Below are 21,123 nucleotides of genomic sequence, written 5' to 3'. Positions count from 1 at the left end.
TAACAGTTGACCACAACTTAGCGAACTAAACCACCACCACCTATTCCAGACACCTGCCAAACACATTCCCATTGTTAATCCCATGCTATAGAGAAAGGAAAAGAGGCTTAGCAAGAGGAGGTGATTTCTTAGTGATTTATACAGGCCAAACTAGAGTTGGAGACTCTTGCTTTGAACCATTTCTTTTTCACTGAATTACTTAGTGCGTAGGATGTATGAAAATTACGATGGTGAAGGCCATGGTGAATCTGCTCGTCCCAGTCCTCTCGGCTGCCTGATTTCATTGTAGAGCACAGCAGGGACTAAGACTGAAGGTCTGCTGTGTCTTGAGAGCACAATAAATATTATTACATTTGAATCACACCACAATCTCACAAGGAAGGGGTTTCCTCTCCATTTCACAGATGAGAAAACTGAGGTCAGAGAAGTACGTGACTTGCCCCAGTCACAGAGCTTTGCGGCCCATATCCTCTCTGGCCCGGGCACTGCCCACTGGCGTTTTCATCTTTTCTCAGTTGTTGGGAAATTCTGCAGTGGTAGTCTGCCAGGCCTGGTGTGGGTCAGAGCCTGAGCCAGTGCCCCACCAGCTCCCTGCAGCCTGGCTCCAGTGCCCTGGTTTCGGTGCTGGCCACACTGCCTGTGTGCGGGCTTCTGGGAGCTCACTGCATGGGCTGATTCGTGTGCATCGTGGGAGGAAGGGAACCTGAGCCGGGTGATGCATGAGTCAGCCCAGAGCAAAGCTTGTTTTCTGACCCCCGAATGGAAGGATGGGTTCAAGGCTGCTCACCTTTCTTGGTCTCACTCTCTCTGATCATGAACGAGCCGATCTTCGTGTCCGGCAGCTGCAGCAGCTCCTCAGCCTTGTCTCTGCCCAGGCCTTCAAACAGCCAACTGGGGACAAGAAAGACAGCCATGAGTGCCCCGAATGTACCCTCCCCACCAAAAGACAGGAGGGATGCAGAAGTGATCCAGGTCCAGCTAACATAACACCCGCTGCTGGGATTTAAAAAACAAACAGGAAAAAGAGCAAGGCAATCAATGGTTCATTCATCCATTCTTTAAATCTTTCAAATAGTTCCTGAGTGCCCATTGCAAGGCAGGTGTTACATTGAATAATGACACGGAGAGGCACACAGCATCTTTCTCATCCTGTTTCTCAAATGCCAGCTGCATGGTACCCATTCCGTATTATATAAAAGCATCTTAAAACATGATAAGGGACCTTTTCGGTAGTTTATTTAATGTCTATGTTCCTTGTACTCTGACTACTCAGCTCCTCCATCCACGGGGGCAGGGACCATGCCTGTCGTTTGGGGTTTTGTCTCACCTGGGTGTCCAGGTTATTAAGCTTGGTATATAGCCATGAAAGAATAAGTCAACATGAGAAAGAAAGAAAGAAAATGAAAGAAATGGCGGTGCCTGATTTCACCACCTGACGCCCCACTCTGCATACATTCTGTTTCCTCCTTTTCAACACGTTTTTAAACTCAGCTGTCATTGCATGATGCATTTCCGTGCATTTCTGTGCTTTTTTTTTTCACTTCACTCTTCAAAATAAAACAGTTATAATACTGTAGCCCAGCTTTCCAATGGAATGTTCACCTTCAGAGGAGAACGGGCACTTTGAACATGCTTTAGAAAGCAGCTAGGGGCACAAAGGAATCTGTGTTCTGGGGTGAAGGGCCCTGACTGGTTTTGCAGAACCACTGTTAGCAGTTGGCTGCTGTGTATTGGGAAGCAGTCGTCACCCCTTCTTAATTGATGCTGGGTTTCAGTGAATGGGCCCTGGCTTTTGATCACATCTGGATGAGCGAGTGTTGTGGGAGTATTAACATTCTACTGTTTCTCACCCTTTAATATTCCCCTTGGCATGAAAGCAGGCCATTGGCAGGGCTGGCTGAGGCTTCCCACCATGTGTGAGAAACCTGCAGACATAACATCAGATAGCGCTTTACTTATGTGCTGGTCTCCAAGAGTGCTCTTGTTGGTAAGATCATGGTGATGCCATATTGGGCCAACTATTTCAGCTGTTCCCTTAGTTCTCTGTGATGCGTGGCATGTTAGTTTGTTTTAGCATAAGTGATAAACATTCATCGTTTCAAGTCCTTTCATGAAATTTCACTTATAAAAATGAAGATAATAAAACAATGGCAATAATGACGTCCATGCATGAATACTAATTATGGGCCCATACCGTGTCATGCACTTGAAATCTAACCTTTGTATCAACCACCTAAGGTCAAGAGCATACTCTCTGCCTCACTGATGAGGATGCTGAGGGTCAGCGTGATTAAGTAATTTGTTGAAGTGACCCACTCTTGGAGTAGGAAATGGCAACCCACTCCAGTATGCTTGCCTGGGGAATCCCATGGACAGAGGAGCCTGGCAGTTGCAGCCCATGGGGTCACAAGAATTGAATTCGACTGAGCAAATGGGCACCCACGTCACAGTGGACACTGCTAAACTGGCTGCATTTTTCCAATTCTGTGGCCATCATGCTGCACCCCCTCTCTTCCTGCTCTGTGTTTTCAGGACATTATTGCACCTATAATAATGGAAGCTGTGTAGGGTCAGGATTGCATCTTACTCATCTGGGTTCTTCAGCCCTCGTGCCTACTCAGGCCGGCATTCAGCGCTGCCTCTTCAGCGTGAAGGTGCTGATGGCTGATGGCTGAGTGCATGGATGGATCAATGACACACAGCTGATCAGAGTTACATGACTCACGTCTCTTTTAGGAAGTAACTCTCATAGCCACCACTGCCCCTCCTCTGCTCAGCTTTGTCATCCTCAGCACAGGGACAACTCTTGATATTCATCATCAGAATCAGTAACACTGAATGAAATGCACTGGGTTCCACGCTTCAAAAAACTTAGGCAGTTTGCTCTGCTTCCCAAGGTAAGCAAGTGGCTTGCAGAGTCTTTCTCTGACTGTAGGGAAGTTATTTCTGGACCCCTCAAGTGAAAAGTGGAGTTCCTTTCTCCCGTCCTGTATGCCAAGTTCTGGCCTTGGTAGCTGGACAGATGAGGAGACTGTGGTTCATGGAGGCTGAGGAATTTTTTTCCAAGGCCCCACAGTGGAAGCCAGGCTGAGCCACACCTGTCCTGGCTGGGGTGTGCTGGCCACCAGGGCCACCTGTCATGTCCCGTGGCCTCTTCTGTATGACTGCAGGGGAGAGAAACATCTTTGCTTTCTCATCTGCATGCTCTGTTATTTAAAGGGGCTTCTTTTCTGCTTGACTTCTCCACTTGTCAGGGTGGGTGTGTAAGCATTTTTGGCAGCATGTTCTCCGTATGCTGGATATGACTGGATAAGAATGTGGCTCGTCTGTATTGAGTGGGTTTCCCAGGTGGTTCAGTGGCATAGAATCCAGCTGATCATGCAGGAGACTCAGGAGACATGAGTTTGATCCCTGGGTCGGGAGAATCCCCTGGAGGAGAACATGGCAACCCACTCCAGTATTCTTGCCTGGAGAATCCCATGGAGGGAGGAACCTGGCGGGCTACCATTCACAGGCTCATTAAGAGTTGGACACGACTGAGCGCCCATGCACCCACAGTATGTGCTGAGTAACTGGTGGCAACACCAGGCCCAGTTCCAAGAATCTGTGTGTCATCCTCTTTCATTCTCCTAACAGCCCCAGACTCTGGTCCCATTACTATAGATCATCATTCCTATCATTCTATACTATGCTCTCGATTTAATGAGTGGGGATAGGAAGCTGATACTTGCCCACTCTCATACAGCCACTAAGTGACAGTCTCTGGATTTGCGCCTCAGATTGGCTGACTTTTGTCTGCTGCCTCTTGTGATCACAGTTCCTGAATCCTTATTGCTATAGCAACATCACATTATACCTGTGAGGTCCATTATTCATCTACCTAATGGAGAAATTGAGTCTTAGAGAGAGAAAGGGTTAACCTAAGGACACCTCTGTCCTTAGAGACTGAGCTAAGATTAGAAGTGACCCTACTGAACTAACACCTTCCTTTCCAGTGTGCCCTGCTGGGATCTCTCTATGCACTCTCATAAAATGAAATTTAGTCACTCCGTCATGTCCAACTCTTTGTAACCCCACCAGGCTCCTCTGTTCATGAAATTCACCAGGCAAGAATACTGGAGTGGGTAGCCTTTCCCTTTTCCAGGGGATCTTCCCAACCCAGGGTTTGAACCCAGGTCTCCTGCATTGCAGGAAAATTCTTTATCATTTGAGCCACAGGGAAGCCTGCATTCTCACAGAGATCATGCTTTATTGATTCTATTTTAGAAATGTACTCACCCATGGTAAACTCTGGCCACACATATTCCAGGAATGTAACTTTCTCGACCGGTGCTAAGAGAGATGGCTTTCCACCAGCCCCCTTCACTAGAAGGATAAGAACAAATAGAAAAGAGTGACTGGGGAAGTGGTGAGTGATTGAATGAATGAACAGAATAACCAGATTTAATCCCAGGTGCACTGGGATGTTCCTTTTTTAGGGTCTGTCTTTGGCCACGTTAACTAGACTTTCTCCCTACGGAAATTTAGTTTTTAAGTATATCCCCCCATTTTGATCTAAACAGAAAGTCTTCCCACGTGCTGGCAATAGCCACCTTTCAGGGATCAGCAGCTGATGTTTCTAGCTTATCTTCCGTGGTTGGAGGCTTTTTAAAAAATAAATGTTTACTCTGCTGAATTAGATTACCCTGAGATGTAACCAAGACAGTTTCACATGTCTACATCAGTGAGGACCTAAATAAAAGGGGCTCAGAGCCCCTATGTCTTCTACAGCCTTTTTCAAATCTAAAAGAGACAACAGGTCAGAAGGCAATACCTTTCTGTTTATCATCAGAAGTTTTTCTTTTTTTTCCCCCCCAGATCCCTGAGTCCTCTTCCTCAGTCTGCATTAATGTATAACCTCAACCTTGCCCGTGTTGCGGGGAGATGAGGCCAACATAAGAAATAGAAGCTGGATCATTAAGAGTCTCAAAAGCCAAGTTAAGAAATTTCACTTTTATCCATTGGGCAACTAGGAGCCAGGGAAAGTTTTAGAGCACCAGCAGCAGTCAGGAGGATTAAGCCTGGAGGCCCACTGTTTGGGCCAACTTTTCCACCTCACCAGGGCCCATGGGGAACCAGACAACCATAGAGAAAATCTAACAGCTCCCACCAGCATCGAGTTCTTTGGGGGCATCATAAAAGTTTTGGAAAGCTCACTCACTCAGAAATCACACGCAGTTTCTCCCCACGGCGGAATATCGGGGGGCTGATGTCGGGAGATGGGTAGTCGCTCAGCACAGCCAGAAAGTCACTGTCCAGTTCTGGGGAAACAAAACCAAGGTTGGGGGCAGAGGTGAGACCTTCCTGGGGACTTCGCAGCAAAAGGCAGCTAACTGTTTTGAAACAGCAATTTTCAGTTGGTCCTCCTCTCTTCAGGAACGGTGAGTCAGGTGACCTACTCTCCTGCTCATTCCTGCCCTGACCTGGACATTTTCCTCTGGGAAATGGGGATGCAGAGGTCTTTGAGCTGAGGTCACAGGGTCTGACTCCAGGGTGTTCCCTGGCATCTACTGATCCATATACTCCTGGACGAGTCCTGGAATGCCTACTAGCCTCCATTTTCCCATCTTTAAAATGGGGCTAATAACTCCTCTTTCCAGGATTTTTGTGAGATAAGATGAAAGTATATATCAACACCCGTGAATGATGAGATGCTGTGAAAACATCCTGTCTTATTACCATGGCTTTAGGCACCCTCCTTGGGGCTTACGAGTTCCACATCTGCAACTTATTGAGGTGGGGTGTCAGGGTTAGGCACCATGAGTTCTGGGGACCCACCAGAACCAGGAGGTTATTAACTCTGAAACTCAACAAATCCCTTCTTCCCCATAGAATGTAAGATGCCATGTCAGATTTCTATTTACAGGGACCTTTGCTGGTGGGGAGGTAGGAAAAAAATGAAGTACTCATCATACATATGTTGAAAGTAATTCTGGTGCAGTTTTGAAAAGGAAAGCATGCTCTTTGGTTCATTCTGGCTGAGGTTAGTACAGCTTACTATAGACTAAAGATAGATTGACAGCATGTGTGTTTGCTTTTTGTCACTAAGCAAAGCCTTGTTTCACAGCCTTAGTGATTTGCCACAATTCAGGTGTCTTAGCTACAGGGTAATATCAGGGTACATCTTTGGGGAAATAGCATATCCTACAAACTGGAAAAGACTCTGATGCTGGGAAAGATTGAGGGCAGGAGGAGAAGCGGGCAACAGAGGATGAGATGGTTGGATGGCATCATCGACCCAATGGACATGAGTTTGAGCAAGCTCCGGGAACCAGTAAAGGACAGGGAAGCCTGGCGTACTGCAGTCCATGGGGTCGCAAAGAGTCAGACATGATAGTGACTGAACAATAACAACAGCAAATTGGCCAAGACAGTAATTGTTTGCTGTGGTGTTGCATTTATTAGTCTGTTTGCTGGCCAGGCATCTGAACTCAAAATTCTAGGTAACATACTATTTCTTCACTCATTCACCAATTACTTATTGAGCCACTACTGTGGGCCAAGCATGGTGAACAAAGCAAGCCAAGTCTCCCTGCTGTCATGGAACTCATATTCTAGAGAATACAACAGTCATGGAAGGAGGGGTCATTCCCTGCCTCGTTCACCCCAGGCAGGCTTGGTGGCCACCTTCTAGGATCTAGAAGGCCTCATGCTGGAACCGCTAGCCCCTGTCCCTTACAGCCCATCTGTCTCCATCTCACATAGTCTCACACCTCCCAGCCCATCTGTCTTGTAGTCTCCAACTCACATAGTCCCCATCAGACTAAGTTGAAAGAGAGCTTAAGTACAAGGCTGAGTAAGAATAAATGAGAAATGAGTGATGGCCATGGAATAGTGTCCTCAGATGGATTGTTCACTTGGGGAAGCTGAGTCACACACAACACACCCTGTAAGAGCAAGTGTCCCTGCGTGTGAGATGGAAACCAAAAGTGACTCATGGTGGCCGTGGTCACTGGAGTGGGGGAGGGCTCATGAGAAGGAGCGGAGTCCCCGGGGAAGGCTGACCTGTGAGGTCTCTGACCCTCCCTGCACCTGTGGGGAGTCCTCCGTCACACTCTGCTTTGCTGAATCAAGAGAGTTCTTCCCTCGTGCAGCCCAGACCCAGTGCCATAATTAGCGGCAGCGCTACAGTTGGACTTCATGCCCAAAGTCCTGAGTTCTAACAAGGGGTGGAGCCAGACTCGGTGGGACATGAAACCTCTGCAGATCTGGAGGTCCTCTTTAAGAAAAAGGGCACAAAACTGCAGGTAGAATGTTAGGTAGGGGACTGAGGAAGGCATCGTGCCAGGAAGCCAGGCCCGGTGCATAAGGTTTGTCCAGATGCTGGTAAATCGTCCTGGTTTTGAGGCTGATTCGCAGCTCTGAGTGTGGTCACATTTTCCCTTCCAGGATGTGGGTTACTCTGGAAAATGAGGGGTTGGAACATGTCTTCATGACGGAAATCTGTTCCTCTTAGATTGACAGCCCCCAACTGTGGAAGGACCACTTAGTAACAGGGTCTCCACTGCCTGTGATGCCCTGAGATGGGCCGCTGTGTTTTTCCCAGCTGGCCAGATTACTCATCTGCAAAGCCAGTCAACAGGCTGTTCCCTCCGCCTGGACCACACTTTGCTCTCCGCTCTCTCATCCCTCCTGCCTCTGTCGACTTAGAGGTCACCTGATGCTCAGGAGCCCAGCCTTCCTGTGGTCCTGCTTCTCCAGCCCTGGGCTTTGCCTTTGAGGCAGTGAGCTGGGCTTGTATGTGTTGTGTGTGTGACCATCAGGGAATGGCCTTGGACTCCAGGAGGAGCAGTCTTGTGCACCCAGCCTGGGATGCTCAAGGCAGGTTTATCAAACGAACACATGAGGAGGTCCTGATGCTACTAGGCCTTTGGAAAACTGCCGTCGTGCTGAGCTTTTGAAAGGGTTCAGGAGAAGGGAGCCTGATTAGTGGCAAGCAGGATGGTAGGGGGTGGGGGTGGGGTGACAGAACCAGACCGTTTTGAAAAACAAGCGTGAAAATGAGATGCACAGCTTTGTTATCTGTGACAGCAATGGAACCTTGAAACAAGCTGTATGTCTACAAGAGGAGCCGGGGCTTTGATCTCTGATTCAAGATTAAGGCTATGGAACAGAGCAACCGTCTTTTCTTAATGTTAAAAACAGAAACAAAAACAAAATCCCTGTACAAAAAAAGTGTTTCAAGGAGGGGAAAACAGGCTTCAGGGGCTGGAGGGTTTCAATTTCACAAGTTGAGTTTCCTGTGGAATTTCCGTAATAATGATGTTTTTTGATAGCTATGATACTTAAACATCACTGAGAAACTTTGAGTCCGACCTTTGGCTTCAAGGTCACGGCCCTTGCTTGGTCTTTTGCGAGGGGTTTTAGGCCCACTGCACCACCTTGTTTCCCCAGCACTGGAAAACCAGAAGGTAGAGTCAGGGGGAGATAGAGTTTGGTTTGTACTTTTGTGGGAAGGGCAGCCGTTTTAAGTAAGGTCTGGGGCTAGAATCACACCTAAGTTTCCATGCACTTTGGTCCCTAAGGTGAAATTAATGCAAAACAGGAAACTTAAGTTTGCTCATAAAGCTCAAACACAGGATTATGGACTTCTGTAGTCCCTAGCTTTGTGGAGAGCAGAGCATTTGGATTAAGTCAGATAAATGAAGGATACAGGGAAGAGTTGCTCAGAGGAAGCAGACAGGATTATTGCAGACTCAAGATAAGGAACCGAATTAAGTGATGAGATGCATGCTGGGCAGACAAAGAAGAAATCCAGGGAGAGCTTTCAGAAGAGAGGACCAGCTTTGAAATCAATCAGACCGGGCTTAAATTCCACCTCCTCTGTATAATTGTTCTGTGAGTTGGGGAGAGATTTATTTTTAACTCATCTGAGCTTGATTTCTTCATGTATTAAAATGGGAACTATTACACTGGACCTCTCGGATCGGGTTAGGATTCATGAGGAAGTGTATGAACAGAACCTGCCTCAGTCAGTGGTAGCTGGTATCATGTTTACGGCAGGGGGTGAGGTTATCATTCCGTTGTGATCCCAGGCCAGTCTCAGCCGGCAGTGTTCTGAATTTTGCAAAACCTCTAGTCCCGTAAATTTACAAATATTCTTATCTTCTAAAAATAAATGCCATTTGGTGAGAACAGAAGATGCAGTTCAAGAGACCAAATATTTGCTAATAGCTGAACGCAAAAATGAGTCAGATTAAACACACTGTACAAAAGTGTAAAATAGGAAATGAATCCAAAAGCGGAAGGAGACCGAGGCAGAACTTACTAGCCACAAATATTACTTGGTCACAAGAGGACAGGCCCTTTTTTTTCCATTATTATTCCTTAGAGTAGCATTATCATTCATTTTTTGTTTGTTTTTCAGTTGTATTAACAAGTACAATCTACTGATGTGTAGGTTTAGTAAATCCTAACCACAAGGCTATATTTACAATATTAATAGTCTTGGAGACATAACTAGTCACTATAAAGAGTATCTGTGCTTTTTTGCATTTCAATACAAACTAATTTTTTACTATATGAATTTCAATGGCCTTAGCCATTGAGAAAAATCCATATTAATTAGCTGCACAGGAAAATTACAATCCAAGTGCAAAAAAATTTTTAGTTTATTTGGCTGCATTTGGTCTTGGTTGCAGTATGAAGAATCTTTTAGTTGTGGGATGTGGGGTCTAGTTCACTGACCAGGGATCAAACCCAGGGCCCTGCATTGAAAGCCCTGAGTCTTTGCCACTGGACCACCAGGTAAGGCCTATCATTTCTTTTAAAATGCAGAAAGCCTTTAGTAGATCCCATGTATAACCATCTTGCAAAAGCAGGCATTCTTTACTTTTTTGGCTCCAATACAACATGATAAATGTATGGAACATATATTCTTATTTGGGCTTCCCTGATAGCTCAATTGGTAAAGAATCTGCCTGCAGTGCGGGAGACCCACCCCAGTTTGATTCCTGGGTTGAGAAGATCCACTGGAGAAGGGATAGGCTACCCACTCCAGTATTCTTGGGCTTCCTTGGTGGCTTAGCTGGTAAAGAATCTGCCTACAATGCAGAAGACCTGGGTTCGATCCCTGGGTTGGGAAGATCCCCTGGAGAAGGGAAAGGCTACCCACTGCAGTATTCTGGCCTGGAGAATTCCATGGACTGTATAGCCATGGGGGTCGCAAGGCATTGGACATGACTGAGTGATTTTCACTTTCACTTTCACTTTCATCTTCTTATTTAAAAGGTGAAGAAAGCAAGGCTGGAGGAGTTTCAGAAACATGTTCAGGGGAGAGCATGGGGGTTGCCAAGCTCATGGTGAGGTCACGAAGCTGCTTTGCTCGTCTTGGGACTTAGTTACCAAGCTCTGCCCAGTTGACCTTTGGCTCATGACGAATTGGGACAAAAGCCAATTTCACTGTGGCTTCAGAATTTACACAAAGCTACTCAGTGCAGATGGTGGGACAGGAGTTAACCAGCTTAGTGAGCTCAGCTTCTTGTTTTGCATTGCCTTGAGTCATGTTCAAACTCGTGGCCTACGGAGGAGTCAACGAAGGTCTTACTTTTAGTTCTGTTTCACAGGAGATACCCCGGCCCTGACACACACCGAAATAATGAGACAGGGCTGGGCGGAGTGGCCTGATGGCAGGTCTCCTGAGTTCTCTTGGTCATCATGGGACACTTGTGCCTGTGGACCCTTTGTGATGGGCTGGAAAGTGAGACCCCCATGGCCCAGAGAGGTTCTGACTTCTCTGTCAATTAGATGGGCAAGTGTGGGGCGGAGCAGACTCTGAGGCGCTCGGATGGGACATCAAGGTGGAGAGTCTTGCCAACAAACACAACCAGCAAGTTGAGAGCCTAGTTTCAGAACCAGGTAACCTAACAGCAGCGGTCACAGACTCTGCTCTTGACCACCTGCTCTCCTGGCCACAGCGGAGCACCACCTACACCGCGTGCCTGCTGAGTCACTTCAGTCATGTCCAAGTCTGGGGACCCCATGGGCTGCAGCCCGCCAGGCTCCTCGGTCTATGGGGATTCTCCAGGCAACAATACTGGAGTGGGTTGCCAGGCCCTCCTCCCGGGGAGCTTCCCAACCCAGAGACTGAACCTGGGTCTCCTGTGTTGCAGGCAGATTCTTTACCATCTGAGCCACCAGGGAACTCCTTGTATGCTGGAACACTAGCCCTCTGAGCCTACTGTTTTTTGTTTTTTTTTTTTTTAATGTTAATTTACTTTAAAAAATCTTTAATCCCATTCTAAGCAATGTGAAGTCAGGTTTGATGGGTTGGCCATAATTTGCATGGTATCCATGAAATGTACAAATATTACACGTTCAGTGTGAAAGTTGAATGATGTTCGTCCTAAAGCCATCGTATGTACCGGCAGTAGAGTCAGTGAGACCGGGTGGGAAAAGTGCCTCTAGTCAGAGATCTGACATGGGTTTCTGTCTGTCTTTCACAAGGCCACTTGAGTGTCTGTGTCATTTGGTCTGGTGACCACACTGTCCCTCATCCTAGGGAACACCTGTCCTTTTAGTAAGTCCATTCCCTCCAGGCATATAATGTCAGGGGGGTAGGGGAACTCTAGACTCAGGCCACTGGCTTCCCAAATCCCAGCCGTACGGCCTCGGGCAAGTAACTGAACCATCTCATCCCTCAGTTTCCTCAGCTGCCAAGTGGAGATGCTAATAGGGATGAACCTCAGCTCTAGGTGAGAATCCAGAGTTGATGTGTCTAAAGCATGTGGCCTCAGGACTGGTGCATATAAGCACCAAATAACTTGAATTTCCCCTTTTTACAAACAAGGACAGAGAGACATGAGGGAGACAGGCTGGCTTCTCCTCTCTTGCTCCTTGCATGCTGGTGTGGCGGCAGATCTGTGCTCTGCAAGCTTCAGGCAGCTTAAGAGGCACCAGGAGGCTTGTAGGAAATCAGGCATGCTGCCCCCTCCCACCATCCCTGGATTCTGATGAGCACTTCTAGAGTGGGGCCCCAAAATGTGAATTTTTTAAATTATTTATTTATTTGGCTGTGTCTGGTTATCGCTGTGACATGTGAATGCTTAGCTGGGGCATGTGGGAACTAGTTCCCTGACCAGGGGATGGAACCTGGGTCCCCTGCATTGGGAGTATGGAATCTTAGCTACTGGACCACCAGGAAAGCCCCGGCATCTGCATTTTTGATGGTTACTCAGGGGATCGAGGCAGGTGGTCTGAACACCACTCACTGAGAAGTAGTCCCCTGGCTCTGAGACTGCCTGCCCCTTCTTCCTCCCCAGAGCCCCACCCACCCCTCTTTCCACCCACCTGGGCAGCACTCTTGATGCTATGTAAATGCACAGTTTAGCATTCTTTCCACCTTGCAGAGAGAGGGGTCTGAGCAGTGTCTGGGTTTGTGTTACTTACTACCTTTGCCAGTGAGATCTCACTTTAGGTCGGGGCGGTAAGAAAGTTAGAAACAGGGAGGGGAAAAAGATCACAGCAAGGTGACTGAATTCTCTTGTTAGGGTGGAAATATGCCATTTCCTAGCTCTTTGGGAATTCCCTGGGTCTTACTCAACTTTGTTCCACCTGCGTCTGGCCCCAAACTGAAGTCTGAAACATGCATAGAATTTGCAGAGAAAATGAGCTTGTTGGGATGCTTTGGGAACAAGTTACGGAATCCCCACTTTAAAACTTTTTCCAGGGTCGGGGGTTGGGGGGGGGGCGGGCAGTGGGGAAGGCCATTTAGACACAGCCTAGTCCCTTGGACTGCAAGGAGATCCAACCAGTCCATCCTACAGGAGATCAGTCCTGGGTATTCATTGGAAGGACTGATGCTAAAGCTGAAACTCCAATACTTTGGCCACCTGATGCGAGGAGTTGACTCATTGGAAAAGACCCTGATGCTGGGAGGGATTGGGGGCAGGAAGAGAAGGGGAAGACAGAGGATGAGATGGCTGGATGGTATTACTGACTCGATGGACATGAGTTTGGGTAAACTCTGGGAGTCGGTGATGGACAGGGAGGCCTGGAGTGCTGCGATTCATGGGGTTGCAAAGAGTTGGACATGACTGAGTGACTGAACTGAACTGAGTGCCATCAGATAACCTTAAATGAATTTTTAAAAAGGAGTGCTTCCACCCACATGTATCAGGTAGCTGCTTTGTGCTCTCATCACTGTTGGGGAAGAATTACTCTGATCTCCATTGACAGCCTGCCTCGTGGGAGGCTGAGTGACTTCTCTGTGGTCAGGCAGCCCCCTCAGGATAATACCAGAAGCCCAACAAGGTCATCTGCCTCTGAGACCTGTCCTATTTTCAGCAAGCCCTGCTGTCTCTCTGGGTTTTATGATATTTGTCTCTGGGAACTAATCAGGAATAGTCTGGAAAGCTTAGTTGAGGAGAAAACAGATGGGCAAATCCATATTCCCAGGCATTCACAGTCGTGCTCAGAACACCTGTTTGTCTAGAAGTCCACATTGTTGACCTCTTGCTCATCCGTATAAGGAGCCTGGGGCTGTGGGGCTTTTGAAGTCAGTGGAGGTACTGTCTGTTGGCCTAAAGAATCTGCTCCCGGGAGACCTCCTGGGTCCTTGAGACCAATAAAATGAGTAAGCAGGAGTGTTGGCTGAAAGGTGCCATGCAAACCCACCTTCTTTACATCATTTGAATCGAGACTAATTCACTTAGCATCGACCGTACCACCTCATCCCTTATTCAAGTAGGTGTCAGAGGAAAGAGGAAATCAAGTTAGGACTGATCACAAAGGAAACTTTTCAGGGGTTGGGGATGGAAAAGCCACCGGCCGCCAGCACTTGATGTGGTTGCCTGGATAGCAACCCGGGTACCACCTGGGGAATTCTCGGAACCAGGGGGCGGAGGGTTGGGGAGACCCCTGGCCTACTTCTCTAGAGGCGCCCTCCCACCCACACAGTGGAAAAAGGGAAACTTATTTCATGACGATTTGCATTGAGAAAATAAAGGCAAATGGGCGAGTCCTTGGAGGCCTGTGTTTTCATGGAGTTCGCTCAAGCATGCCGCCCCCACCACCCCTGTGGGAGAGGCAACCTCACAAGATGGGCTCCTGGGTGGTGCCTCCCACAGGCAGCGGGGGCCCCGGGCCTAGCAGAATCGCTTTTCTAGAAGTGGCCACGGTCAGAGCAGAAGACTGCTGTGAGCTGGTTTGGAGAAGGTGGAAGAGGAGCTCAGGCGCAGCCACTCTGCGCAACTGCACACTGCTCGGAACTTTGCCCGGGGTGCACGTGCTCCCGCCCGCTAATCACACAGCTCCGCCTCCTCTGTCTGGGGGAACGTCTCAGTGTCTTCCCCGCTAGGTCTGGGGAGGGGTGTTGCGGAGCTGGACAGGAGGGTGACTAGAATTGCCCTGCATCTGATTTGAGCAAGGATGGAACAGGAGGGTCTCTGTGCAGTCACCTGGGGGCATCTGAGGAGGCATGGGGCCGTGATACGGAGTGTTCCATTTTGGAAGAAATGAGAAAGTGGCTCCCTTTTCAAGGGGTCGCAGATGTCATGGAGTAAGCGGCAGGTGGGGAGACAGGGCTTGGTCTGGCTTTGTCCCCGCTCCTGTGGAGCTGTGCTTCGCAGACATGGTACTGGGCATCTGTGCATGTGAACTTGGCCCAGTTCAATGCTGCGAGGGACATGGGGGCACCAGGTGGGGTCACCCCTGTTAGGAGAGGGTGATCGGACTCTGGTTTGCTGTGATAAAAGGTGGGAGGTCCAAGTGTCCCAAAGCTCCAGAGACACGCTGGAGACGCTGATGGGTCACCCAACCTGACCATCCCCTTTCTAACTCCCTAAAGGACCCATAGGCGCATCCTCACTGTTCTCACAGGAAATAAAGGTGAGGGTGTTAGCGGCCACCCGCACCTCTAAACCATGGGTTTGATCTCAGCCTCTATCGCTGCTTGCCAGTGTCCCCTCCCAGCTCTTCGGCCATCCCTGAATGACTATGGCTTCGAGAGTCTGGCTCAGCCTTGCATATCTGGAGAAAGCTGGTTCCTGGCATCCTCGATTAACCCACCACACTATGCCCTCCTTCTAGAATACCTGGTCCCTGTTGTCCTACAGATGCTCACAAAGATTCCTTTATTTTCAGGAAGATTTCCTAGGACTGGTGGCTAGCATCATCAAGTTACACTGAAAACATTCTGGCAGAGCTTTTGTAGCATTATATACAGGCGGACATTATATACCCATGATAATTTCATAGACACAGGATAATATTAATATACCCATCATAATATTATATCACAGTTGGCAAGAAGTGGTAAGAAAGAACCTAGACTTAAGAACCGGACCAGCCCAGGTTGGAAATCTGACTCTACCAATAGCTAATATACACATTGCATTTGCTCTGTGGGCCTCAGTTTTCCCACCTATAAATGAAATAAAAGGATCAAACCAGCTGCTTTGAAATTCCATCGTAAAATGCCAGCAGCTTAGCATCCTGCCAGGACACCATTGTTGATCATTTTTAGCATTTAATCACGAGCCTGTTAACACAGGCAAAGCAAGAGAGACGGTATAAGGAAGCCCTATGTACCCATTGCCCTGTTTGAACAGCTGTCAGCACCCCCATCGCCCCGTCTTTGCCGAAGAAGCCAGACTTACCCTCTGAGTTGGGCAGAGGCCTCTCGGGGGGCGCCGGGGTGGATCGCATGCTGTTTCCCATTTTTCTTTCTCCCCGGGCTGTCGAAGCCGCTCGAAGCCAACGGCACAGGGGATCCACACGGGGAGTCAGCCACGCGCCGAGCCCTCTGGGTGGAGAATGACCCAGTTTAGAGTACATCCTGCATCATTTTTTCAGCCCGCTCGCTTCTTGAAAGGCGGGTGTTTTTATGTGAAGATGAGATTCGTGAATGTTGGTTACATTTGCGCAGCTCTACTTCTTTTATCAAGGGAATGACAGAGAGAAACCACAGAGAAGGAAGTTGCTAGCAAGTGTTGTTGGTGGAGAAAGTTTCCATTCCTTGCACGGCTGACAGCCAGCAGCCGGCAGTGTTCGTATGAGGGGCTGAGTGCCTCTCAGACTCCCCACCCGAGACCCTCAACACTCCTGAGCCCCGACCCTCAACACCCAGGGTCCCGGCCTCCAGAGCTCTTACCCTGCAGGAGTTATGTGGCTCCACAACCCGAAGGGAATGAGAAATGGGTACTTTCTCTTTCCACTTTGTCTCTTCTGTTGGAGTTTCTCAACATGCTCTAAGCAACGGGACAAGTGAAAACCCCTAACAGGGCTATTTGTTGTCTGCCTGCTTCCTGTGTTGCTACAGCACTTCGGCACCTGCTGTCGCCTTTGATTATCGTAGCATCCTTTGCATCCCTTACCCCATTTTGCAGAAAGGAAACTGAGTCTCAGAGAGGGGAAGGATTTTGTCCAAGGTCACACAGCATGTAATGGGGAAGTTGGAATTTGAACAGAGAATGCTAAATCTCTGGTTTAATTGTTCTCTACTGTTCAAATGCTAAGTTCTCTGGAACATCGTTCCATAATGTCCAAATTCTGGCTCTGCGCATGCAAGCTGGATGCCCTTGGGGAAGTTCTTGACCTTTCCCTGCCTGTTTTAGTGAATAAAAATAAAACAACATTGAGTTGTGGCTGCAACATTAATAGATAAAGCCCGTGAAACACTTAGAACACAACCTGGCAGAAAATTAATAAGCGTAAAATTGCTAGTTATTGCCACTTACAGTATATTTTCTGAAAGTCCATGGTGAGGGAAGCTCTAATTCTGGGTTTTCATATAAGTATTTTAGAAAGGGGCTTAAATGATTCCATCATAGAAGTGTCCTCTCAGGCTGCTTGAAGCAGAGGAAGTCCACACCTATAGACAGAGCTGTTCCTGTCCCTAGGGACAAAGAAAATTGATGAGACAGAATCCCCCAGCCAGTGTCCAGCCCACCTGGAAACTTGCATTCCACCCCATTCTTTGTCTCCAGTTTAAGATCAAGGTGTTATGAGTTTGAAAGGGCCCCAGAGTCGGCCAATCCAACCCTTGCATCCTTCCTCTATGCATTTCAGGTTCAGATACTGGACAGATCAATGCTCCCAGCGCAAGGCCTTTCAGAGACTGAGGGAGGTGTGCACCACTTCCTAACGGGTGGGGGGAAGGCAAGGAAGGGGGGGTCTATGTGGTATATTGTGAAACAAGAAAACCCAGAAAGTGTGTCCTTTGAAAGTTAATCTATTTTAACTAGTTACATGAAGTTTATCACTTATAACTCAGACTGAGAGATTATAGTATCATTGAGTTCTTCTCAAGATAATCACAAGACTTGCCCAGACCCTAAACTTATAATGCACCGCAGAGTGTGTGGCTGGATGGGCCACGTGCTCCAATGAGAAGGCCCGGATTCTGATCCTGTTGGCCTTTGTGACTGGACACAATGAGGGTAGTTTAAGGGTGAGGCTGCTCTGATGCAAGATCAAGGCCCTTTTTCCTCCTCCATCTTGCTTCCCCCGTCCCCAAATAGAGCCAAGGGGGCGCTCTGTCCCTGGTAGGCCCTTCCTGCAGGCCAGCAGGTTTCAACAGCATCACCCTGGCTCTGGGGAGGGCAGGGATGAATTTTCTTTGTCTCGGGTGTGGTGCAGGCACTCCTGGAAATGTGCTCAAAGAAAGTGCTGGGGAAACCACGCTAGAAGGACCTGCAGCTGCTGGAAGGACCTGCAGCCTCACTCTGAAGTTTAGTGTCTCCTGGGTGGGGCCTTGAGCCAGTGCCAGGAGGAAGGGGGGCCTTGGGGTCCCACCCAGTGGACAGGAAAGCTGCTGCCTCTGGGGCCCCACCTGAGGTTTGTTCAGGGAAGGGGGAAGTAAGCAGACTGGCTCTGGGGAGCCGGCACCCTGTATGGGATGCACAGACGTCCTGAGAGGCCCTACTGCCTCTGTCCTGCTCCCAGTGACTTCCTGGTGCCCGCGGTCACCCCAGCCCCTCAGCCACCCCATCTGTGGTCACTAAGGCTTCTAGTGAAGCTCTCAGGACATGTGGGGAGTGGCCCTGCAGGCCTCCCCATGGAGATATCACTCAAATGTGTGCCCACCTTGCCCCCTCACACTTCCAAGGGTCCCCACAGCACTGCCGCTGACTCTGGGAACAATGCCCCTCTCTCCCTGCAGCCTGATGCTGGGTCTGCAGGGTCAGCCAGATCCCAGGGCTTGGGCCTTTCACCCCTCCCCCAAGCACCCAGTAGGCAGGTGAGCTCTCACCCCTGCAGACCCCCAGGCGTGTCTTAGCCCCACTCCTGGTCCATCTTCTCCCCCAGCCACTTCCAAGTGATGACCTCCAGCCATCATGTCCTACTCTCATCTCTACATCAGCAGCTCCAGGAAAGTCACGCCGATAGACTTTGTTATCTATCAGAGGGAATTCTAACTTCTTCTCTTTCCAACAGATATACCGTTCTTCTCAAGGATGTGTGTGCTCTTTGAAGGAATTCAGGCGCCACAATGAAAGTGAAAGTGTTAGTCGCTCAGGCGTGTCCAACTCTTTGTGACCCCAAGAACTGTAGCCCGCCAGGCTGCCCAGTTCATGGGGTTCTCCAAGTAAGAATACTGGAGTGGGTAGCCATCCCCTTCTCCAGGGGATCTTCCTGACCTAGGGATTGAACCCAGCCCTCTTGCATTGCAGGCAGATTCTTTACCATCTGAGCCACCAGGGAAGCCCAGGAACTACAATACAGGAAGACAAAAGGTTTGAAACTTGCATTTACAGATGAAAAACCTGAGGTCCATCCAAGGGAAGAAACATACCCAAGGTCTTGAGATGAGATGGCGTGGTTGCTAGGAGCCTGGGTTCTTGGTCTTCTCCTGTTTCTGTCTGGCGAGTGGGTGCACGCCGGGAGCAGGGGCTGGGCTGGGCTGTAAGCTCCTTATCCTGCCCGTGCTAGTCAGAAAAGCCCGTCAGTCCACCTGCTCCTTGGAGGTCTGCTCGCCGATTTCCTATCATCTCCAGGGAGGGGTGAACTCATCTGAAGGAGGCTTTGATTTGAGAAGAGCGAAAGTGCCCCCAGAGACTGAGAGCTGGGGTTTCCCTAATGAAATGGCTGAGCGATCTGATTTAATCTGTGACAGTTTTATGCAGTGGCTGGAGGTGGGAGCGAGGCTTTGAAAGGCATAATTGCTTCTGGAAACAATAAGGAGAGGGCCAGAGAGAAATGAGTTAATTAACATTGGCTCTGAACAGTCTTGGTTTCTCCATCCCTTTTCTTTGTGATGTCAGAGGATGGAAACCGGCCTTCGCCCCTTCTTCTTCCCCCATCTTTGGACCAATGTTGCTTTTTGTTCTGCAAAAACTTGGGCCTCAGTTTACTCTTCTTAAAAATGAAATGAATGGAAAAGGTGATCTCCAAAGAGAGAGCTGCTGAACCTCGTTCAATTCCAGCAACTTCAGTGACCTTTTGGAAATGATTACTAAAAGACCCATCATCGCTTTCTTACGAAGTCCCATTACATGGAACAAAATACAAGCCTGGTCTTTACACCTCTCAGGACACAAGCAAGGTGGTTCGTGTGGGCGATGAGCAGATGCCACCACCTTTCATCTTCCTGGCATCCTGGAGAATTTCTGCATTCACCTTCTCAGTGTGGAGGTCAGCTGGTTGGCTCCCCGGCCCACACACCTGGGGCCAGAGCCCCGTGGAGCAGGGATGCGGGGGCCTGCCTGCTGGCCTTGGCTGCAGAGCCCTCGCCCTTTCCCCAGGGCCATGCTGCCAACTCCACCAGGAGGAAGCCGGGTCCCCAAAGGACTCTGGTCAGCAAATAGCTGGCCACCCTTTGAGTGGACCCCTGGTGTGGAGGGGTCAAGGTGTGTGGGCCCTGCCTTCTCAGGCTGGTTTCTGTCTGACCAGATCAGGGATGTTTCCATCTTGGGCTCTGTGTTACCGGGTAGACAGAGCACCTGCCACGCACGGGGCAGCATCCCAGGGCTGCCCTGTGCATCTCACCCACTCTGTGCTCCTAAAGGCCAAGCCTCGCTCTGGGAAAGGAAGTAACCTGAACCCTTTCATAGTGTGACAAGGGGGCAGCAGCTCGAGGAGCCCCAACTCGGGGAAGGCAGGTCTAGAACAGTCGGGTAAGCATGGCGACAGCTGGGAGGTGAGAACTCACTTGGGGATGCAGCCCTCCCTTTGGAATCAGATATTTCTCCCACAGAGTGTGGCAGCGGCAAGTCCGTCCACGTGACCTGTTTCTAAGGTGTGAAGGCATGGTGGCACCAGTGGGGGCCCTCATCACCCATCACCTCCGAACCCCAACAGCAGTGGTCACCACATAATCGCCAGCACCGTCCCTGGGTGGTCAGCCTTCCTCTGCCGGGCACCAGCATTTTACAGACATCACACTCCCCCACCAGCTTCTCGCAAGAGCCCTGCTCTTAGGTGTCATAAACTAAGTAATGTGTCCAAGGTTTTATGGGTAGTAAGAAAGCAAGCCAGGCTTTACACCAGGTCTGCCTGACTCCCAAACCCATTCTCAAAACTGCCACAGAATGCTGTCCTGCTTGCCTGCCCTGGGGTCTAGTCCAAGAACACAACCGAAAGTGATTTTGAAAGGTCGCCAAAGGAAGCTTTGAGGGCCGTAAACGTTGGGGTGGACCTTTAGTCCAGGGGACATGGAGGTTCTCAGCGGTCTCTTGGATGTCAAGTTGCAGTGATCGGAAGCCCAGGGCTGGGGTTTTAACTGGGGGAGGAGGAAGGAGAGGAGAGAAGTGCCAGTTAAGGTCTGCTCAGGTTGAGCTGTCACGGCCACTATCAGGCGGCCTGCTGTGGTCAGAAGGGCAGGAGTGAATTGTGTGGAAAGTTTTCCAGCTTTTCAAAGCATTGTTTTGAAGAACTATTAATGCTATGGGGAGAAAAAAAGCTCAAAACAAAGCAAACAAACAAAAAATTAGCTGTACTCATACTATGTCAATGTTATGAAACTTCAACGTGCGTGCTTAGCTGCCCAGTTGTATCCAGCTCTTTGTGACCCCCCTGGACTATAGCCTGCCAGGTTCCCTGTCTGTGGAATTCTCCAGGCAAGAATAGTGAAGTGGGTAGCCATTCCCTTCTCCAGGGATCTTCCCGACCAAGGGGTCAAACTTGGATCTCCTGCATTGCAGGCGG

At 49.1% G+C, this 21,123-nt stretch overlaps 2 protein-coding genes across 3 annotated transcripts in view; one reads left to right on the top strand and one right to left on the bottom strand.

Annotated features, from left to right (window-relative positions):
- Window positions 1–21,123, top strand: part of TG (thyroglobulin) — a 231,022-nt gene that overhangs the window by 146,463 nt on the left and 63,436 nt on the right. The gene's annotated exons all lie outside the window — the stretch shown is intronic.
- SLA (Src like adaptor) overlaps window positions 1–21,123 on the bottom strand; it is a 38,778-nt gene that overhangs the window by 8,678 nt on the left and 8,977 nt on the right. The window contains exons 2-5 of one of the 2 annotated variants that reach the window (XM_068983749.1): window positions 15,636–15,781; window positions 5,201–5,300; window positions 4,279–4,365; window positions 788–891 (exon numbers count right to left, since the gene is read on the bottom strand). In XM_068983749.1, the coding sequence (XP_068839850.1) occupies window positions 788–891; window positions 4,279–4,365; window positions 5,201–5,300; window positions 15,636–15,696 (352 nt within the window). In that variant the 5' untranslated portion in view covers window positions 15,697–15,781. Of the gene's footprint in view, window positions 1–787; window positions 892–4,278; window positions 4,366–5,200; window positions 5,301–15,635; window positions 15,814–21,123 lie in introns of those variants that run through there. The other variant, XM_068983748.1, reaches the window with a different exon arrangement.

The sequence above is a fragment of the Capricornis sumatraensis genome, chromosome 11 (assembly GCF_032405125.1).
Source record: "Capricornis sumatraensis isolate serow.1 chromosome 11, serow.2, whole genome shotgun sequence".
NCBI classification, from domain to species: domain Eukaryota; kingdom Metazoa; phylum Chordata; class Mammalia; order Artiodactyla; family Bovidae; genus Capricornis; species Capricornis sumatraensis.
The sequence above is the reverse complement of the archived record's forward strand: the minus strand, read 5'-3'. Positions and strand labels throughout refer to the sequence as shown.